Source organism: Pygocentrus nattereri, chromosome 18, assembly GCF_015220715.1.
Source record: "Pygocentrus nattereri isolate fPygNat1 chromosome 18, fPygNat1.pri, whole genome shotgun sequence".
Lineage (NCBI taxonomy): Eukaryota > Metazoa > Chordata > Actinopteri > Characiformes > Serrasalmidae > Pygocentrus > Pygocentrus nattereri.
Window position 1 is genome coordinate 25,546,384 of NC_051228.1, and position 15,459 is coordinate 25,561,842.

General features: G+C 40.5%; 1 protein-coding gene across 1 annotated transcript in view; it reads left to right on the plus strand.

The window, feature by feature from the left end:
* Positions 1-14,501, plus strand: part of galt (galactose-1-phosphate uridylyltransferase) — a 124,077-nt gene extending 109,576 nt beyond the window's left edge. Inside the window, exons 9-10 of the mRNA XM_017700219.2 lie at positions 9,967-10,121; positions 13,776-14,501. Coding sequence (XP_017555708.1) covers positions 9,967-10,121; positions 13,776-13,850 — 230 coding nt within the window. The 3' untranslated portion in view covers positions 13,851-14,501. The remainder of the gene's footprint in view (positions 1-9,966; positions 10,122-13,775) is intronic.
* The last annotated feature ends 958 nt before the right edge of the window (positions 14,502-15,459 follow it).

Genomic DNA, 15,459 nt, shown 5'->3' on the forward strand with positions numbered 1-15,459 from the left:
AATTGCTCCTCAAAATACTTGCTTTTTCAAACATCTATTTTAAACAGCCACTGTAAGTTAATACCGGTCCATTATCTTCACTTGATTAGGCTTGAACACCCCAATCGTGTGAAGCGATTTTCTCATATCAGAATCTGTCGATATGAATCTCCTTCCCCGATGGAGGGTCACATCTCTTGCCCACCATAACCCTCAGTCATTTGCTTCCACAGGCCATTTCATCCCTGGCAGATGAATTATCCCCATAAAAATGATGGTGACATCCGTAATGGGCCTTGGTCAGGCTTATTTAAATAGGCGGCCAGGCATACGAAATTAGCCTTACATAGCTATTAGGCTGATTCTAGCTCAGAAACATTTAAGGCAACACGGCAGGCCGGTTTTCTCCCGTGCTCTGCTTGGCATCTAGGCATTGGTGCTTTTATTATTAAAAAGAAAAAAGAAATTGTTTCTGTGCTTTGGCTCAAAGTGGAGTGGTGGTGAATTTCGGCCCCAACCGTACATTTCCCCAATAACTCACTTTCTGCTTTGTGCTTCACTGTGCTTGGCAAGCCTAGAAACAGTGGGGGGAATATTCAACCCTGCTCTGCTCAGCTGTGCGCAGCATCATGTTTGTCACCAAGAGTGTTTTGAAGTGGCTTCCAATGTGTTTTACCCAATGTGAACCTGTCGCAACGAATAGATGAATATATTCAACACTGTTGAAAAAAAAAGTTTTCCTGCAGTGTGAAAGATATTTAGTTGAATAACCAGGGTCCCATCTCCCTTCTATGGCTTGTATATATGTAAGCCAGCTGTGTGGCCAGATTATCGCACAACTCCATGCTTAAACGGCTCATTTCTGCATGTTCTATACGCCCATCTAAACAATACAGCTCATTGGAAATTCTCCAAGGTGCCCTTGACTGTAGGGTGTTGACTTGGAACTGGAGCGCAGTATAGCACAGGCTATTTAACATGTGAGAGGCGGATATGGATGAATAGAGCTTTGGCCCACAGAGTGTCCCTGTTTCGAAGGCTGGGAGGAGCAGATAGATCATAGGTATTGTAGTTGTTTAACAGTACAGGCCTCCCTGGAGATGAGTCAAGGGTCCATATCAGGAAAAACAAATTTTACTAACTTTTTTGGAAATAAAACTCTTTCAAAAGCATATTTTTATTGCTCAGTATTTATAATATATAAATATAAAGAAAATCTAAATAAAAATAAGCTGGAAAAACGGCCCAAACTAAAATGAACTGTTTTAGCCCATCCATTCACGTTGATCTTATAAAAAGTGTTTCTGGCCTGCTTTTTGAAATAGGTGCAGTACAGGGCAGCCAATCAGAAAATTGGTTATTTACATACACTATATGGACAGAAGTATTGGGCCACTTACACATTATGCCTACAGGAGCTTTTGTGACATCCTATCCTATATCTATAGGCATTAATATGGAGTTGGTCCCTCCTTTGCGGCTATAACAGCTTCCACACTTCTGAGAAGCTTTCTACAAGATGTTGGAGTGTGTCTGTGGGAATTCCTGCCCATTCATCCAGAAGAGCATTTGTAGTATATCCCAAAGGTGTTTGATGGGGTTGAGGTCAGGGCTCTGTGCGGGCTAGTCAAGTTCCTCCACACCAAATACACACAGCCATGCCTTTATTGGCCTTGCTTTGTGCACTGGGACTCAGACATGCTGGAACAGAAAAGGGCCTACCCCACCTGTTCCCATAAAGTTGGAAACATACAATTGCCCAAAATGTCTGTATGCTGAAACACTAAGATTTCCCTTCACTTGAACTAAGGGATCTAGACCAACCCCTGAAAAACATAGCATTATATAGCATTATTCCTCCTCTACCAAATTTTACAGTTGGCCCAGTGCAGTCAGGCTGGTAACATTCTCCTAGCATTCGCCAAACCCAGACCCATCCATCAGACTGACAGATAGAAAAGTGAGATTAATCACTCCACAGAATATGTTTCCACTGCTCCAGAGTACAGTGGCGGTGTGCGTTACATTATCAAGACTTCTAGGCTATGTGCTTAATTTTATCCATCTGTTAGAAATGGATGTGGCTGAAACACCTGAACTCAGTTATTAGCAGGGGTGTCCCAATACTTTTGTCCATATAGTGTATATCAGTATTAATGGTGCAGTAACAAAAACAAAAATGAAAATAAATTAAATTAAATATGAGACTACAAGCAATTTTGAAAAAAATTAATAATTTAAGACAAAACTATTTTAACAGATATTTTAACAGTAACTTTCAGTATATCTAGGACAATTTCCATTTGTGCCAGAAGGGGGGAGGCCATGCCCAAGACTGTTTCACACCAAGTCCAAGTTGTGCACAGTCAAATCTGATCATAAAATGAGAGCATGCAAATTACACCAAAAGTTTTGTTATTCATAAATTTCATTATTTGCTATATTTGCACGATCAAACTCGCATTTGGTAGAAGTGTGTGTAAATTTAAGCCTAAAAGTGTAACAATGTGAAGCAAAATTGTTTTGCGGTTAATTAACAAAAAATATTATCATGTATACAACTAAATAAATAAAAAGAGAAAATAACAGTAAAACTACTGATTTGCAAACATAGCAATCCAGTGCAAAAGTAGATGTGTTTATATTACATACACATTGGTCTGCTGCAACTGTTCCTGGTTACATTTACAAGCAAGCAAGCAAGCAAAATTTATTTATATAGCACTTATTACAACAGATGTTGTCACAAAGCAGCTTTACAGAACAATCAGTATTACAAAAAGAAAAGAAAAGAAAATCCCGGTCCAAGCCCCCATGAGCAAGCCAGCGGCAACGGTGGCAAGGAAAACTCCCTTGAGAGGAACCAAGACTCAGAAGGGGAACCCATCCTCCTACGGTCGACACCGGATAGCAAACATTAATAATATAACGTATTATAGTACATAGTACATATAGTACAAGTGGGGAAAAAGAAAGGCAGTGGTTAACCTGATTAGTTTATGATTATGCAGCAGCAGCATTTGAGGGTGAGGATTGCACAGCATTGTAAAGCAAGAAGCTCAGTGGTGGTCAAGCCAGTCCAGAGGGCTGGTGAGCAGTGGCAGCCGATCAAGGCAGAAGAGGCAACAGCATCAGACGCACAAGATGGGCAGCTATTCAGCTCGGCAAAGAAAGGAAAGAAAAACACAGTCAGTTCTGTAAAGAGTGACTGACCACAGATTACAGTGTTAACAGAGCAGCAGAGACTCTGTCAGGTCTAGATCTGACAGGGAAGACTAAAACCAAAGGCTTGACTATACAAGTAAGTTTTTTACAAGACAAAGCACTGCACTTTTTATACTTATGACATCACCTGAAACCTAAAAACCTACAAAATATAGCTGGAACAAGGCGCTTGATTTCACACACTGAAGCTGATTTGGCTGAATCTCCACTTTTTTCCATGCCACACTGAAGTTACATGTATCAGATGTGGAGTAGTTTGTACATATATAAAGGTGGCCAAATCTGCGGTCTTTTTCACACAGCTTTACCGTGTAAGAACTGTTAATACTGATTCTGTCTTTTGCCTCAGAGCTCATGGTTGCTCATGGTTTGGTTATTCCTTTTAATGCTTGGAACTCTTCAAGCTGAAACTAGAGCAGAGTCTTGAACTCCTTTGCACACATAGCATCTGCTTTGTAGAGTTTCTGCTGTGAGGTTTCGTACTTTTTTTTTCAGCAGAATGGGCCGTGTCTTTGAGTCACACTGGCTAAGAGACAAATGATAACTTCCTCACCATTACTAATCAATGAATACATTTTTCTTCGTCTTCTTCCCAACAGTGTTTAATAAAAAAGCACATCGGAGGGAAGGTTTTAGTGCATTAAAAATTGCATCTGCTTTCTCATCCATAAAAATCGACTCAATATGAAAAGACCTCACGGTGACTAAACATTAAACTAACATTAAGAATGAAAAATACTGTTTGCGATGATGTTTCACTGTGAGCCTGAGAGCTTACATTCTGCAGTTTACAGGGTACACTTCACAGTTACAGAAGAAAAAGCAGGGCTGGAGTTCAAGAGCAGTGATCAGAAGCTGGAACTGGCGTGCTTACAAAATGGAACAAAAAAAACAATCAATTTAATGGATAAATCTATTGATGTCCCACTATCTATGGGACAGATAGATCTATGGTCCCAGCTCAAGTAAAAATGAATTATGGTTGCTTTGCATGAAACAACACAAACATCATAAATGGGTCTCAGGGAAAAAATAAATTCATGAAAATGTAGGACATGGATCCTTTAAAGGGCAACATTGTATTTGGTGTAGATGGTATATGTGGTCATTGATGTAGCCAGTATTTCATTTCAAGGTATGGGGCAACTAGCATTGTTCCAGAGACATGGCTATATGGAGGATGAATGCTAGCTTACTTCATTGTAGCTTATTCAGTACAAACTTACCCACCATTAACAGCTCCTGCATATTGAGGAGCTATTATGTTTGCCTATCAGGTTCTAACTAGCCAGCCTTTATTGCTGTGGCCAACTTGCATATTAGTCCTGCTGTTTATCATATACATTGATACACAAAACAATTAACGTACAAGATGATTACATGCTTCACTTGTTGGGGAGTCAGTATTCATTCTAACTTAAGTATCCCTGTACTTACTTGTTACCTTTGTTAATAATACATGTATATTATAGCTCCCGTGTAGCATTGTTTTACACTCGTTATACATGTGTCATCAGAAAGTACAGTGTCCATTTACTGAAGCTGTTTCTTACCAACCTTAGTACTTCTCATACATATATAGAAAATCTAGCCTAGTACATTACCACATGCGTTTTGTTAACCTCCTGTAAGGCTTGCATTGCCCTGAAAAAAGCACCTTGCGTTAGGCTAATTGTAATTCAGAGTAAGTGGTATGCCTAGTAAAGAACTACTTAAAGTCGAAAAGCATGGACCAGTCTGCCCCCCAGGGTCTGCATCATAGCTAGCTCAGCTGTGGGTGTTCTTGAGCAGCCACGGAGGGAGCCTACAGCTAGTTGCCGCTGAGCCTCGGATCAAGATGGGCATGAATTATTTTCATTAGGCCTCTGTTTACAAAGCCAGGCCACAGTCCGGAAAGTTAAAACAGAAGTTATTTTCTCAATATGACTGGGTAATTGACCTCCAGTGGAAGACTAATAAGGAAAAGAAGTCGGGATTACCGCTTGCCTCGAAGGCACACCAAGAAGCAGTCAATTTATTTGTCTTATTTGTTTTCAATGCATCTGCAGGCAGGCAAAGAAGGAGAGAAGAACAGTTTTTTTTTCACAGCGACTCTCCCTCTCTTCTGCATCTGTTGTTCCCAGGAACGTGGGAGACGTAAGCCGTGACATTCTGTCCAGCTCTGTGCTTGGTCTCATTTGAAAACCCTGCTTGTTCACCTAGCTGTGGCTTGTCCTTCGTCTTTCTGACTGAGAGGAGATCATGAATATGGTCCTTGGGGATCTAGAATGTTTGATTATTCAGTCAGGATGCAGTGTATGGCTGCATGATGTAGAACAATTAATGATATTATGGGCCTAAACAATATATTAGGCAATATTCAGGTGTCCTAGACTTACTGGTAAAGCATCAGTCAGTAAATCACTGTTTAAGTTATTAACTGATATTAATGGTTATCAGAATGTTTAGCTCTTAAAAATTTGTACTTTTTGCAAATTGTTCGTATCAGGTAATCCTGTCACAATTGTACTGCTATCATTAGTGCTTTTTCCAATGAATTTGTCCTCCTCATAATATGTCCAAAGTAAGGGTTTTACTGTGGTTTTCTGAGCTTTAAGTAAGAGATGAGATCAAGGTGTTAATTTGGTCAAGGAGGCATTTGGTTGTTTTCTTTGCTGTTCAGTTCTCTCAGAAGTCTTTGACAGCACCAAGGTTTAAAGGCATCGTTTGTCCTGTCCTGCTTTTTCATTGTCCAGCTTTCACATCCAGAAAGAACTACAGATGACCATAGCCTGGACAGTTCTGATCTTTATTTGTAAAGAAAAATCTTTCTATTTGACGCTCCTTCATCCTTGTTCTGCCAAGTACCAATCTGCATCATACTACTCAACTGAGTAAACATAAAGCAACATAAACATAATAAATGAACCTCAGGGAAAAATTTTAATTCATGAAAATGTGGGACATGGACACTTTAAAAGGCATGATGGTATTTGGTATATATGGTGTGTGTGGCCAATATTTCATCTCAGTTTGGGGGCAACTAGCATCGTTCCATAGACATGGCTGTAAGGAAGATGAATGCTAGCCTGCTTGATTGTGAGCTCAGTCAGTACAAACTTGCCTACCATTACAATGAACTTTCAGCCCTCTCATATTGAGTATCTTTTTGTTCACTTATCAAGATCTGACTAGGCAGCCATTAGTGCTGTGGTCTACTTTAGTGTTGTGGCGAGGTCAAGGTCTTAATTTGGTCAAGGATCCATTTGGTTGTTTTCTTTGCTGTTCAAAGTACTTTTAAAGTCTTCTCCAGAACCAGAGTTCAAAAGAATCAATATCTTTCCTCTCCTGCTTTTTTTTATCCAGCCTTTACATCTATAAAGAACTACAGAAAAGACCGTAGCCTGGACTGTCCTGGTCTTTATTTGTAGAGACAAATCATTATTTCTGAAGCTCCTTCATCCTTGTTCTGCCAAGTGACCATCTGTGTCATAATTCTTGACTGCTGGGTGGTTTGTTGTTAATATTTGATCCAGTCAGGCAAGAGCTGTCCACCACTTCTGCATTTTCACTATCATTGGTAAATTAGTGCTCTGTTGTGTTGTCATCAACTTTATTTTTATTTATATTGAGCCGAGTCCCTTCAGGTCTTCCTCATCCACATATTAAAGTTACTGATATTTTTTTTCCACCAATATTTAATCTTTGATATTTTCCTCCATTATATTGCTACATATTGGAATACTGTGCAGTTCTCTAAAACACATTGTTTTATTGTTTGTTTTTTTTTGTTCATGTTTATTTTATTTTGACCAAAATATCTTTGTTGAGTTACATAGGTAATTTTGTTCATCAAAATGCCCCCCAAAATACATTGGAACTGTGATTCACATGAATATTGCATTCATGCATATTGCCTTGTGCAGATGATATATTGTGCCTTCCTAATTTAGTATGTGGTTACCATGTTCTATATTGTTTGTGGGTGAAAATGTCTGCATGTGGTAAACCAAATGAGAAGAGCTTGGCATTGTGGGGAGAATAGAAACAGTTATTCCTTACTCAGTGTCTCGTAATTGGTGAGAACACCCAGCAAGTGGGTCCTATCACTTGAGAAGATTAGAAAGCTTCATTTACAGAACTTGGAAAAGGCTTCTGCTTTCCATTTTCTGACACCATTGTTCTCCGAGCTTTGGGTTTTTTTCTGCATGTGTCGACTCCCCTCCTCTGTCTGCCCTTCCGAGAGTCGTTCTTTACACTTCACATTTTGCCCTTTATCCTCAAAGCCTCTTCATATCGTCCCCTTTTCTGACACCCCACAATTACCGTCCATTTCCCAGTCTTTTAATTGGTCTGAGGGAGAAAGCCAGTGTGGTTCAGTCATTGAGGGGCTGTGAAAGTCACAATTAATAAAAGGACGTCATTACGTGCCGTTTCTTGTGAAAAAGACCTTGTTTTTCTATTTCAATGGAGCTCATTAATGTGAGCAGAAAAGAAAGTTGTTCTGTTTTTGTCACCATTGGAGCAGAGGCTTCCTGATGAGCTGGGGAGGTACCAAGCTAATTAGCTCCCAGCCCTGTTGTGCGTTAGCACAGTAACACGTTCGTGGCTAATGAGCAACTTCAACCGATGTCACTTTCCGAGAGCTGGTGCTTGTGACTTTTTAGGGCAGAATGCCAGACCTTGGGCAGGCATAAGTGTGCATTTCCTCTAAAACTTTCACCACTGTCTTAACCTTCAGGAGGTCTGGCCCTGCTCGCTAAGTCATTTGACCATGCAAGGCCTGTTTGGCGAAGTGGGTGTACATCCACAATTAAAGGTGGTGTAATGAGGAAAGGAGCAGAAGTAATATATGTGCGAGTGTGCTGCGCTGGCTGTGATGAGTGGAGCCATGCTGCTGTAGCATCTTGACCAGGTTTTAGATTCTTTAGCCTTGGGCGGTTCAGACTCACTCGGGGGACCTAATATGAACCACACAATCTGCAATTCAGCCCTCGTCTCCGGGCTTATATAACAAACCCCAGCTCCACTCTTTCGCCAAGTAATGAAATGCATTTCGCATTGAATAATTTAATCAGGACATTGAGACGTGGAGGCCCTTTTTATGAATTCATTTATTTAGCCAGGAAATGGGATGAACAGTGAATAATGCTGCAGGAACACAGAGTCATGACATATTATTCAAAGTGCACCCTGCAAATTGGTGGTCGGTGATGGGCAAAAACTTTTTAACAACTGGATTCTAGCTTTTGTTGTTCACATCATTCTGCTCCAGGTGTCTGTGGTTCCTAAAGCACTCAAAAAATTAGAAGATAACTTCAAACAAGTGAACGTGGCATGCTTTTGTGGTTGACAACAAGGAGTAATGTAATTGAATAAAGGCATGTCTGCAGTGTCTGTATTTTCTATCTCTGTTTATATATTATTCATGGTGTTGCAACTCCACAAGACATTGAAGCATACAGAATTAAAATGTACATTATGCCATGCTGACAGAGATTGCCTTTACAGCTGCATGTGGAGCTGCCTGCTCTTTCCAATTTCCACCGACATGAATAGACAGCCCAGTGTGAGATGTTACCAAGCAGAATGTTAATGTTGAGTAACATTCTCCTGTGCTAATTATGGTAGGTGTCCAGCACTCGACTTTGGACTTTGGGCCAGGGGGTTCTTTGTTGTCCGTGACCTCCCTGTACGTGAAAATAAATACAGTGTTCATAATTGTACAAGGAATGAGGTCATCACTACCATGCTTAAGCAGCGTGTCTTGCTTCTTGAGCCAGGATCAGTTCGCTTGCTATGCTTGGCCATTGTGCCAAATGTTATTACTGCTCTAGACATTATTTACTGTAGGCACTGCATTTGTGGAACTAAGCCCTAAATTATTTTATCTGGCATGAATTAAGATGGCTAGGATCCAGCGGTCTCCCCATAATTTCACACAGTATGGAAAGTAGCACTTCAGTAACAAAAGTCAAATACAAACTGAGAAAGGTCAACACAGGAGATGGGAAACATGAGACATCCCGTCTTAGCCAGCAAGTGTGAGTGTGCTGGTGTGCAAATGCGTGTTGAGCGCAAAACAGTCTGCCCCAAACAGAGTAACACCCCCGGAACCAAGCTATCATGGCCAGAGAGAGAATGTCAGTGGAGGAAATTAACGGCCATGTCATTGCAGCAGACAGGATGAATCAGATTTAACTTGCATGATACGCTTTTCATTCATTATTATGGGGATAAACGAGCTGGGACTGGGGCCAAACCACTGGTTCTCACAGCCATTTTATAACTTAATATGCACCATGAAACCTTATGAGAGATTTTTTGCATGCCACTGGCGTCCAGACGCTGTTACAGTTGCCGTGTTGTTAATTAAGGCTCTTACTGGGTCCTGGTGGAATGAATTGTTGTGAGAAGCTCTCATTGTCAGCTTTGATCTGGCCTCTTACACTTTAGCTGTACCATTTGCATATGATTTGCAACATACATACCAAATGATGTTTATCTGTTTTTAATATGGTCATTTTCTTCATTTCATGATATTAATAGTTCCCAAAGGCCTGCTTACCAAGCCAGATTATAAAGTCATTACCTGTCACCTGTGTCTTACTTTATTTGGTGAATGATACGCAACAGACTGCGCTAATAGATTCAACATGTTGATGTCATATTTTTTTTAGTAAGTTGCACCATCAAGAGAAGCGTTGCCAGCTTTGTATCAGATATAAAGCACTGTTGCAATTAGTTTACCCATAGCAATTGATTTTTTGCTGTGTTCTTTAGGAGCCCCAACAGGACATTATCTGAAGGAAGACATGAACCACTGGCAGCTGCATGCGCACTACTACCCTCCCCTGCTGCGCTCAGCCACTGTACGTAAGTTCATGGTGGGCTATGAGATGCTGGCACAGGAGCAACGCGATCTCACTCCAGAACAGGTCAGTCCTCCTCAGTCAGGTCATGACACATATTGGGGTACCTTAACTCTCTGTGGCTGGGCCTCGGGGTGGACTCCACAATTGGCTAACCCATTAGTTTTAGCCTTCTGCTAAAAGTTCTCAAAATAATGTAATATTTTGAGCATGTTCTGTAATACAGAAAGTTGTGTCTTTCTTATTGCATCATATCCAGCTTTTCAATGTTCCCACTTAGAGCTGTTTGCTATGTTTTGCCATTCAGAGAACTTGTCATTTCTCTTTCTCTCAGACTGTCACCACTCACTTGGTGTTGATGGACTGTTTACATCATTTTAAACAGTACTGACCAATCATCATTTAGGCTAATGTTTTCACCACTGGAGCTTTAGAATACTTGCACAAAATAGCGCATCAAATCCTTGCTTTTAAGACGCAAAAAAACACTAATCCATGAACACTCGATTTCAGTGCCTTGTACTTTAATATGGCCAGCTGTCCCGCACTCAACCCTGCTACCTGACTGATACACTTAGACACGTCATGCTGGGTGACCCTGTCTTGTCCACCAAAGGAGAGAGCTGGAATTAGAGTCCTCCATCTCTCTGTCTCCTTTTATATATCACATCCCTCGATTTGATGTGCCTTTTGGCTGCAGAGAAAGAGGACATCACGTCCAGCTCTTGATTGATGTCCATCTGGATGCACTGATTGATAGCTTGATCAAATTAGCCAGTGCCATCCGGGCGCTGTCAGTCTGCTGCCTGTCAGCGCTGGTCCATCATGCCAGTGTCTTCGACTGTCTCACTGAGCTGAGTGCCGTACCTCCTCCACACCAGCTACCCATCTCAAAATGTCCATAACCATTGCCCAACTCAGTTCACCATGCCCACATCAGTAACTGCCCAACATCCGACCCAACATTTCCACAACAATCAATCCAGTCACACAACCCAATACTTACTCACCAGTCACCGAATCCAAACCAATACCTTCACGTCAGTCATCCAATACAGCACTTAACAATCACAACAACCAAACACCAAATTGATTAACCCAGCTTAACACCTCCACGACAGTGACCTAAAACAGAAAACAACTTCAATACTAATCACTCAGCTCAGCCAAGCATCTTCCCAACAATCATGTCTTCCAGCTCACCAACTGTGCACCAGTAAACAGAACCAACCCAAACGTCCTCACCAACAACCTATCCCAGCCAGGTGCATAATTACACAAATCTTTTGTCATTTAACTTTTTAAACTACACATTATTAATATCACTACACACTATCTCCTTTAAGGATAATATCATGGATGAGTACCTACCTCTGCTTACAGGATGCCAAGAAACTTATCCATGCTTTTTGAAATGCATTGCTCGCAAGACTTCCTACAACGACAACAATCAAACTACAACCTGCAGCAGCAAGAAGATAAACACATACTAGAAAATGAGGTCTTAACACACAAGTGTTAGCTTCGCTTTACCTTTACTCTACTGGCTGTCAGTTTCTTTTACAGTTGACTGTAAAATTTTATTACTTGTTTAAATTTAGCACCTTAATACATTTCTGAACACCTGATGAACTATGTTCCAAATTGTGCCCCAAGATCATTTAGTGCTAGCCTACTTTATATTCCAAGAATGAAAGTTAAAAGTCAAATCATATAATCCAACTCAACACCTCCATGACAATCAAGCTGGACCAAATTATGTCAGAGAACATTGTGGCTTGTTGTAATCTGGACTTTATTTGCCAGTTTGTTATCTAAGTGTCTGAATTTGGCACTAGATAGAAGGATGAGCTGGGCTGCATGAGTGCATGCTTATGTGCATGTAACTGATTGTTAGAGCTGTTTATTATAGCAGAGGCGCTAAGTGTAATACAGCGGGTGCTTTTTATCTTTCGGCGCTGAGTTTTTCTGATTGAATGGTTTGGGTTCTGAACATGGTAGCATGCCTCTAGGGTGATTTAATGTGCTGTAACATTTATTATGGCTTAGTGAATGCGGCAGACCCGTGGAGAGCCCATCTGCCGACGCTTATGAGACTGACCTCTGTTAGCTGCAATGCTGGCCACTATCAAATTGTGCCAGAGCAGCGGTGACATAGAAATTAAGCAGTATGACGCAGTGAAGAAATTGGATCAAGAAATGACAGGGGCGCTAGAAAGTTTAATCATTTCTCTTGAGAGAGAGGGAGAGCAAGAAGAGAGACTGTAACCCCCCCAAAGGGAATCAAAGACCACCGTTTATTGTTGCTCGATGTGAGTCCCATCCAGTCAGTTACAGCCCTGGGCAGTGTGTGCTTTGTTATGTGGTGATGTTATGATGTGATGAGAAGAGTTTGAATTTACTGCCCAGTTTCAACTATGGCCTCTGGGATGAACACAAAAGAAGAACTTGAGTGTTCTTTCCGCTTTAGAGTGAAGTCGTTTTGCTGTTGCATATTTGACTGGATATATTGGTAGCCCATGTTTTTTTAAGCGGGGTAAAGATGAAGCCATCCAGTGGTGAACGGTGACTATTATAGACAGACATTCAGTTCAGGCCAAAGATGTTGAAGCTCAGTCACAAAAATGTGAAAAAAAAACATCTCTATGCTATGCTGATTTCTGCTAGCACCCCTATGGGATTTCTAATAGTTTATTAGTACTAAGCTAATGTTGCTGCTCATGAAAATGTTTGACTATTTTGCATTAAACACAGACACTTGATGCTTGAAAATGACCTTACATGTTTCATTTGAAACACATTACAGTCATTAACCTTATTAACTGACCCTCACACCTATATGAGCTTGTTGGACATTCCACTCCAAAATCACACACATAGATATAGAGTTGTCCCGCTTTCTATTCTATTCTTCTCAGAAGCTTTCCGCAAGATTTTGCACTGTGTCTGTGGGAATTCAGTCAAAAGAGTATTTGTGAAGTTGTGACGAAAAGCCCTGGGTCACAATTAACATTCCAACTTATCCCAGAGGTGTTCAGTGGGATTGAGATCAGGCGTCTGTGCAGGCCACTAGATTTCTTCCTCACCAAACTCATCAAAACATGTCTTTATGGAGCTTGCTTTGTGCAGAGGTGCACAGTCATGCTGGAACAGTAAAGAGAAATGTCCACATTGGAAGCATATAATTGTCTAAAATGTCTTAAGGTTTAATGTTAACATCACCCTTCATTTAATCTAATGTGCCGTTCTTAAACTGTAGTGAGAATAGATACTTTTCACACACTATGCACTTCAGCACACTGCAGTTCCACTCTGTGAGTTTGGTCTACCACTTAGTTGCTGATCTGTTGTTACTCCTAGACACTTCCATTCTACAGTGATAGTACTTACAGTTGAACAGCAAGGATTAGCAGGGCAGAAATTTTATGATCTGACATGTGCCAAACGTGGCATCCTATGACAGTGCCACAGTCTTGATTGGCCAATTTCAAGATTTTGTTTCAAGTAAAATGAAACAGTGAAAGAAGAGTATTCCTAAATTATGCGTGGAGTTGAAATACAATTAGCATGATGATTCTATTCAATCAAATGGATTTAAATGTGACAGGTATATTTTTAGTTCCCATAAATTATAAAGCTTTCTCTGAGAGCCCGTAAGGTCCAGAGTGTTCCCCGCTGAAGCCATCCATTGCAATTGATTTGCTAACTGTGTGTCCACAGGCTGCTGAGAGATTAAAGGCGATCTCTGAGGAGCACTACAAGAACAGAGTGAAGAAGGGACAAACAAGCTTGTAAATGGAGTTAAAGTGAGTACAGACTGCCAAAATTTGGAGGAGGCACTCAGGAAGGTCTACTGAAACAGAATGGTTACATGAATATGAAATATTAAAAAAAAACCCAGCTTGTTTGTTTCCTACACCTTTTTTCATGATTTGGCAAGATATTTCCAGGGCCAGCTGTGGATGCCATAGTTTGTTTCAGAGCAAGCCATGAGACAAGATACTTGTTCAGCTTATGGATGCTGATATGATATGTAAAATCATTTGTATGCCTGAAGCGCAGGTTCTCCAGTGCATTTGTTGATTTAACATTAAAAACATGAAATGAATCATCAAGCCAACATTTCTCAGGGAAACAAATGTATGCAAGTCCCTCTCCACCATAGTTCATGAGCAATTGGTCAGTAATGAAACATGCCAGCTATTATTTTCCGAGTAATATTTATGGTGCTGATCTGCATTCATGAAATATATTGTCTTCTGTCTTTTTACCTTTCTTACCTGTATTTTTGGCACTGAAATCTTGTCATTTTACTGTTAAACCTTTAACTGATATTGTTCCATCACTTCTGATTTACATGATTGTATAGACAAGAAATGAGTGTTCATAAAGAAAAGCCAAAGATAAATTCCCTCTATAATGAAAACAAAGTTAATCTAATCTAAACTGCCATTGTTGTCCTACCTAATTTGATGAGAAATACTTAATTGCTTATCTGCTTTAGGAATTGCTTATCAATAAATAATTACCCGCAAATAAGATTCATGCTGAGAAACAGAAACAAAAAGTGTTTGAAAGTTTAATTAATGGCAACTTCCCCAAAACTGCTCAGTTAAGTGCAGAGACTTGTTATGAGGGTTGTCCTTCCTCTTTTAGTAGTGCCTGCAGGACTTGAGCTTCACTTAAGCAAATGTCCCAAATTGATGACGTTCAGAGGCGAGACGTTTTCCCAGTCAAGCCAATTAACAGCGGCACAACAGAAGGCCCTGCGCCTTCGCCAGGTGCTCTATTGCTCTCTCTCTCCGTCAGCAGCTCTGGAAGCGCTGAAGACTCCGACGGCCCAGCCTGTTTCTGCCCCTGCCCATCTGCTCCAGTGTCTGGCACTATTCGAGGTTCTGGACCAGACACACTCACACAGTCAACGCCATTGAGCTCTTCAGTATATTTTAGAGATGAAGAGACTTATAATTATAACTCATAAACAGGCTATAGGTGGCGTCTGGGTTTAAGAGAGTGCTTTGTTCACTTTGTCAGTTGGTTTGTCATTAAATGGAATTGTTGAAATGCACTACAGGCTTAGTTTAGAAGCAGCAATTACATGAAAAAACATATTTTTCTAGGAGATAACAGACAATAATCTGTTCATTAGCACAGAACAATAGAGCTTGGATAAATATCAGCAGCAATAGTGTCCAACAAACTGATCCTTAATGAGTTTAGCTCCTGGTTCTCCTGCAGAGTTTTATTGCAGCTGTAATCAGATCCACCTGAGGCTCCTGTTCAGATGCTCCTGAAAGGCGATTAGCTGAATTAGGTTTGTTACATTAAGAGGAGTTTGGAATGAATTAAAAACTGGTCAATGTAAGGGACTTTTATCAACAGACTGTGAAGACTTTTTTAATTC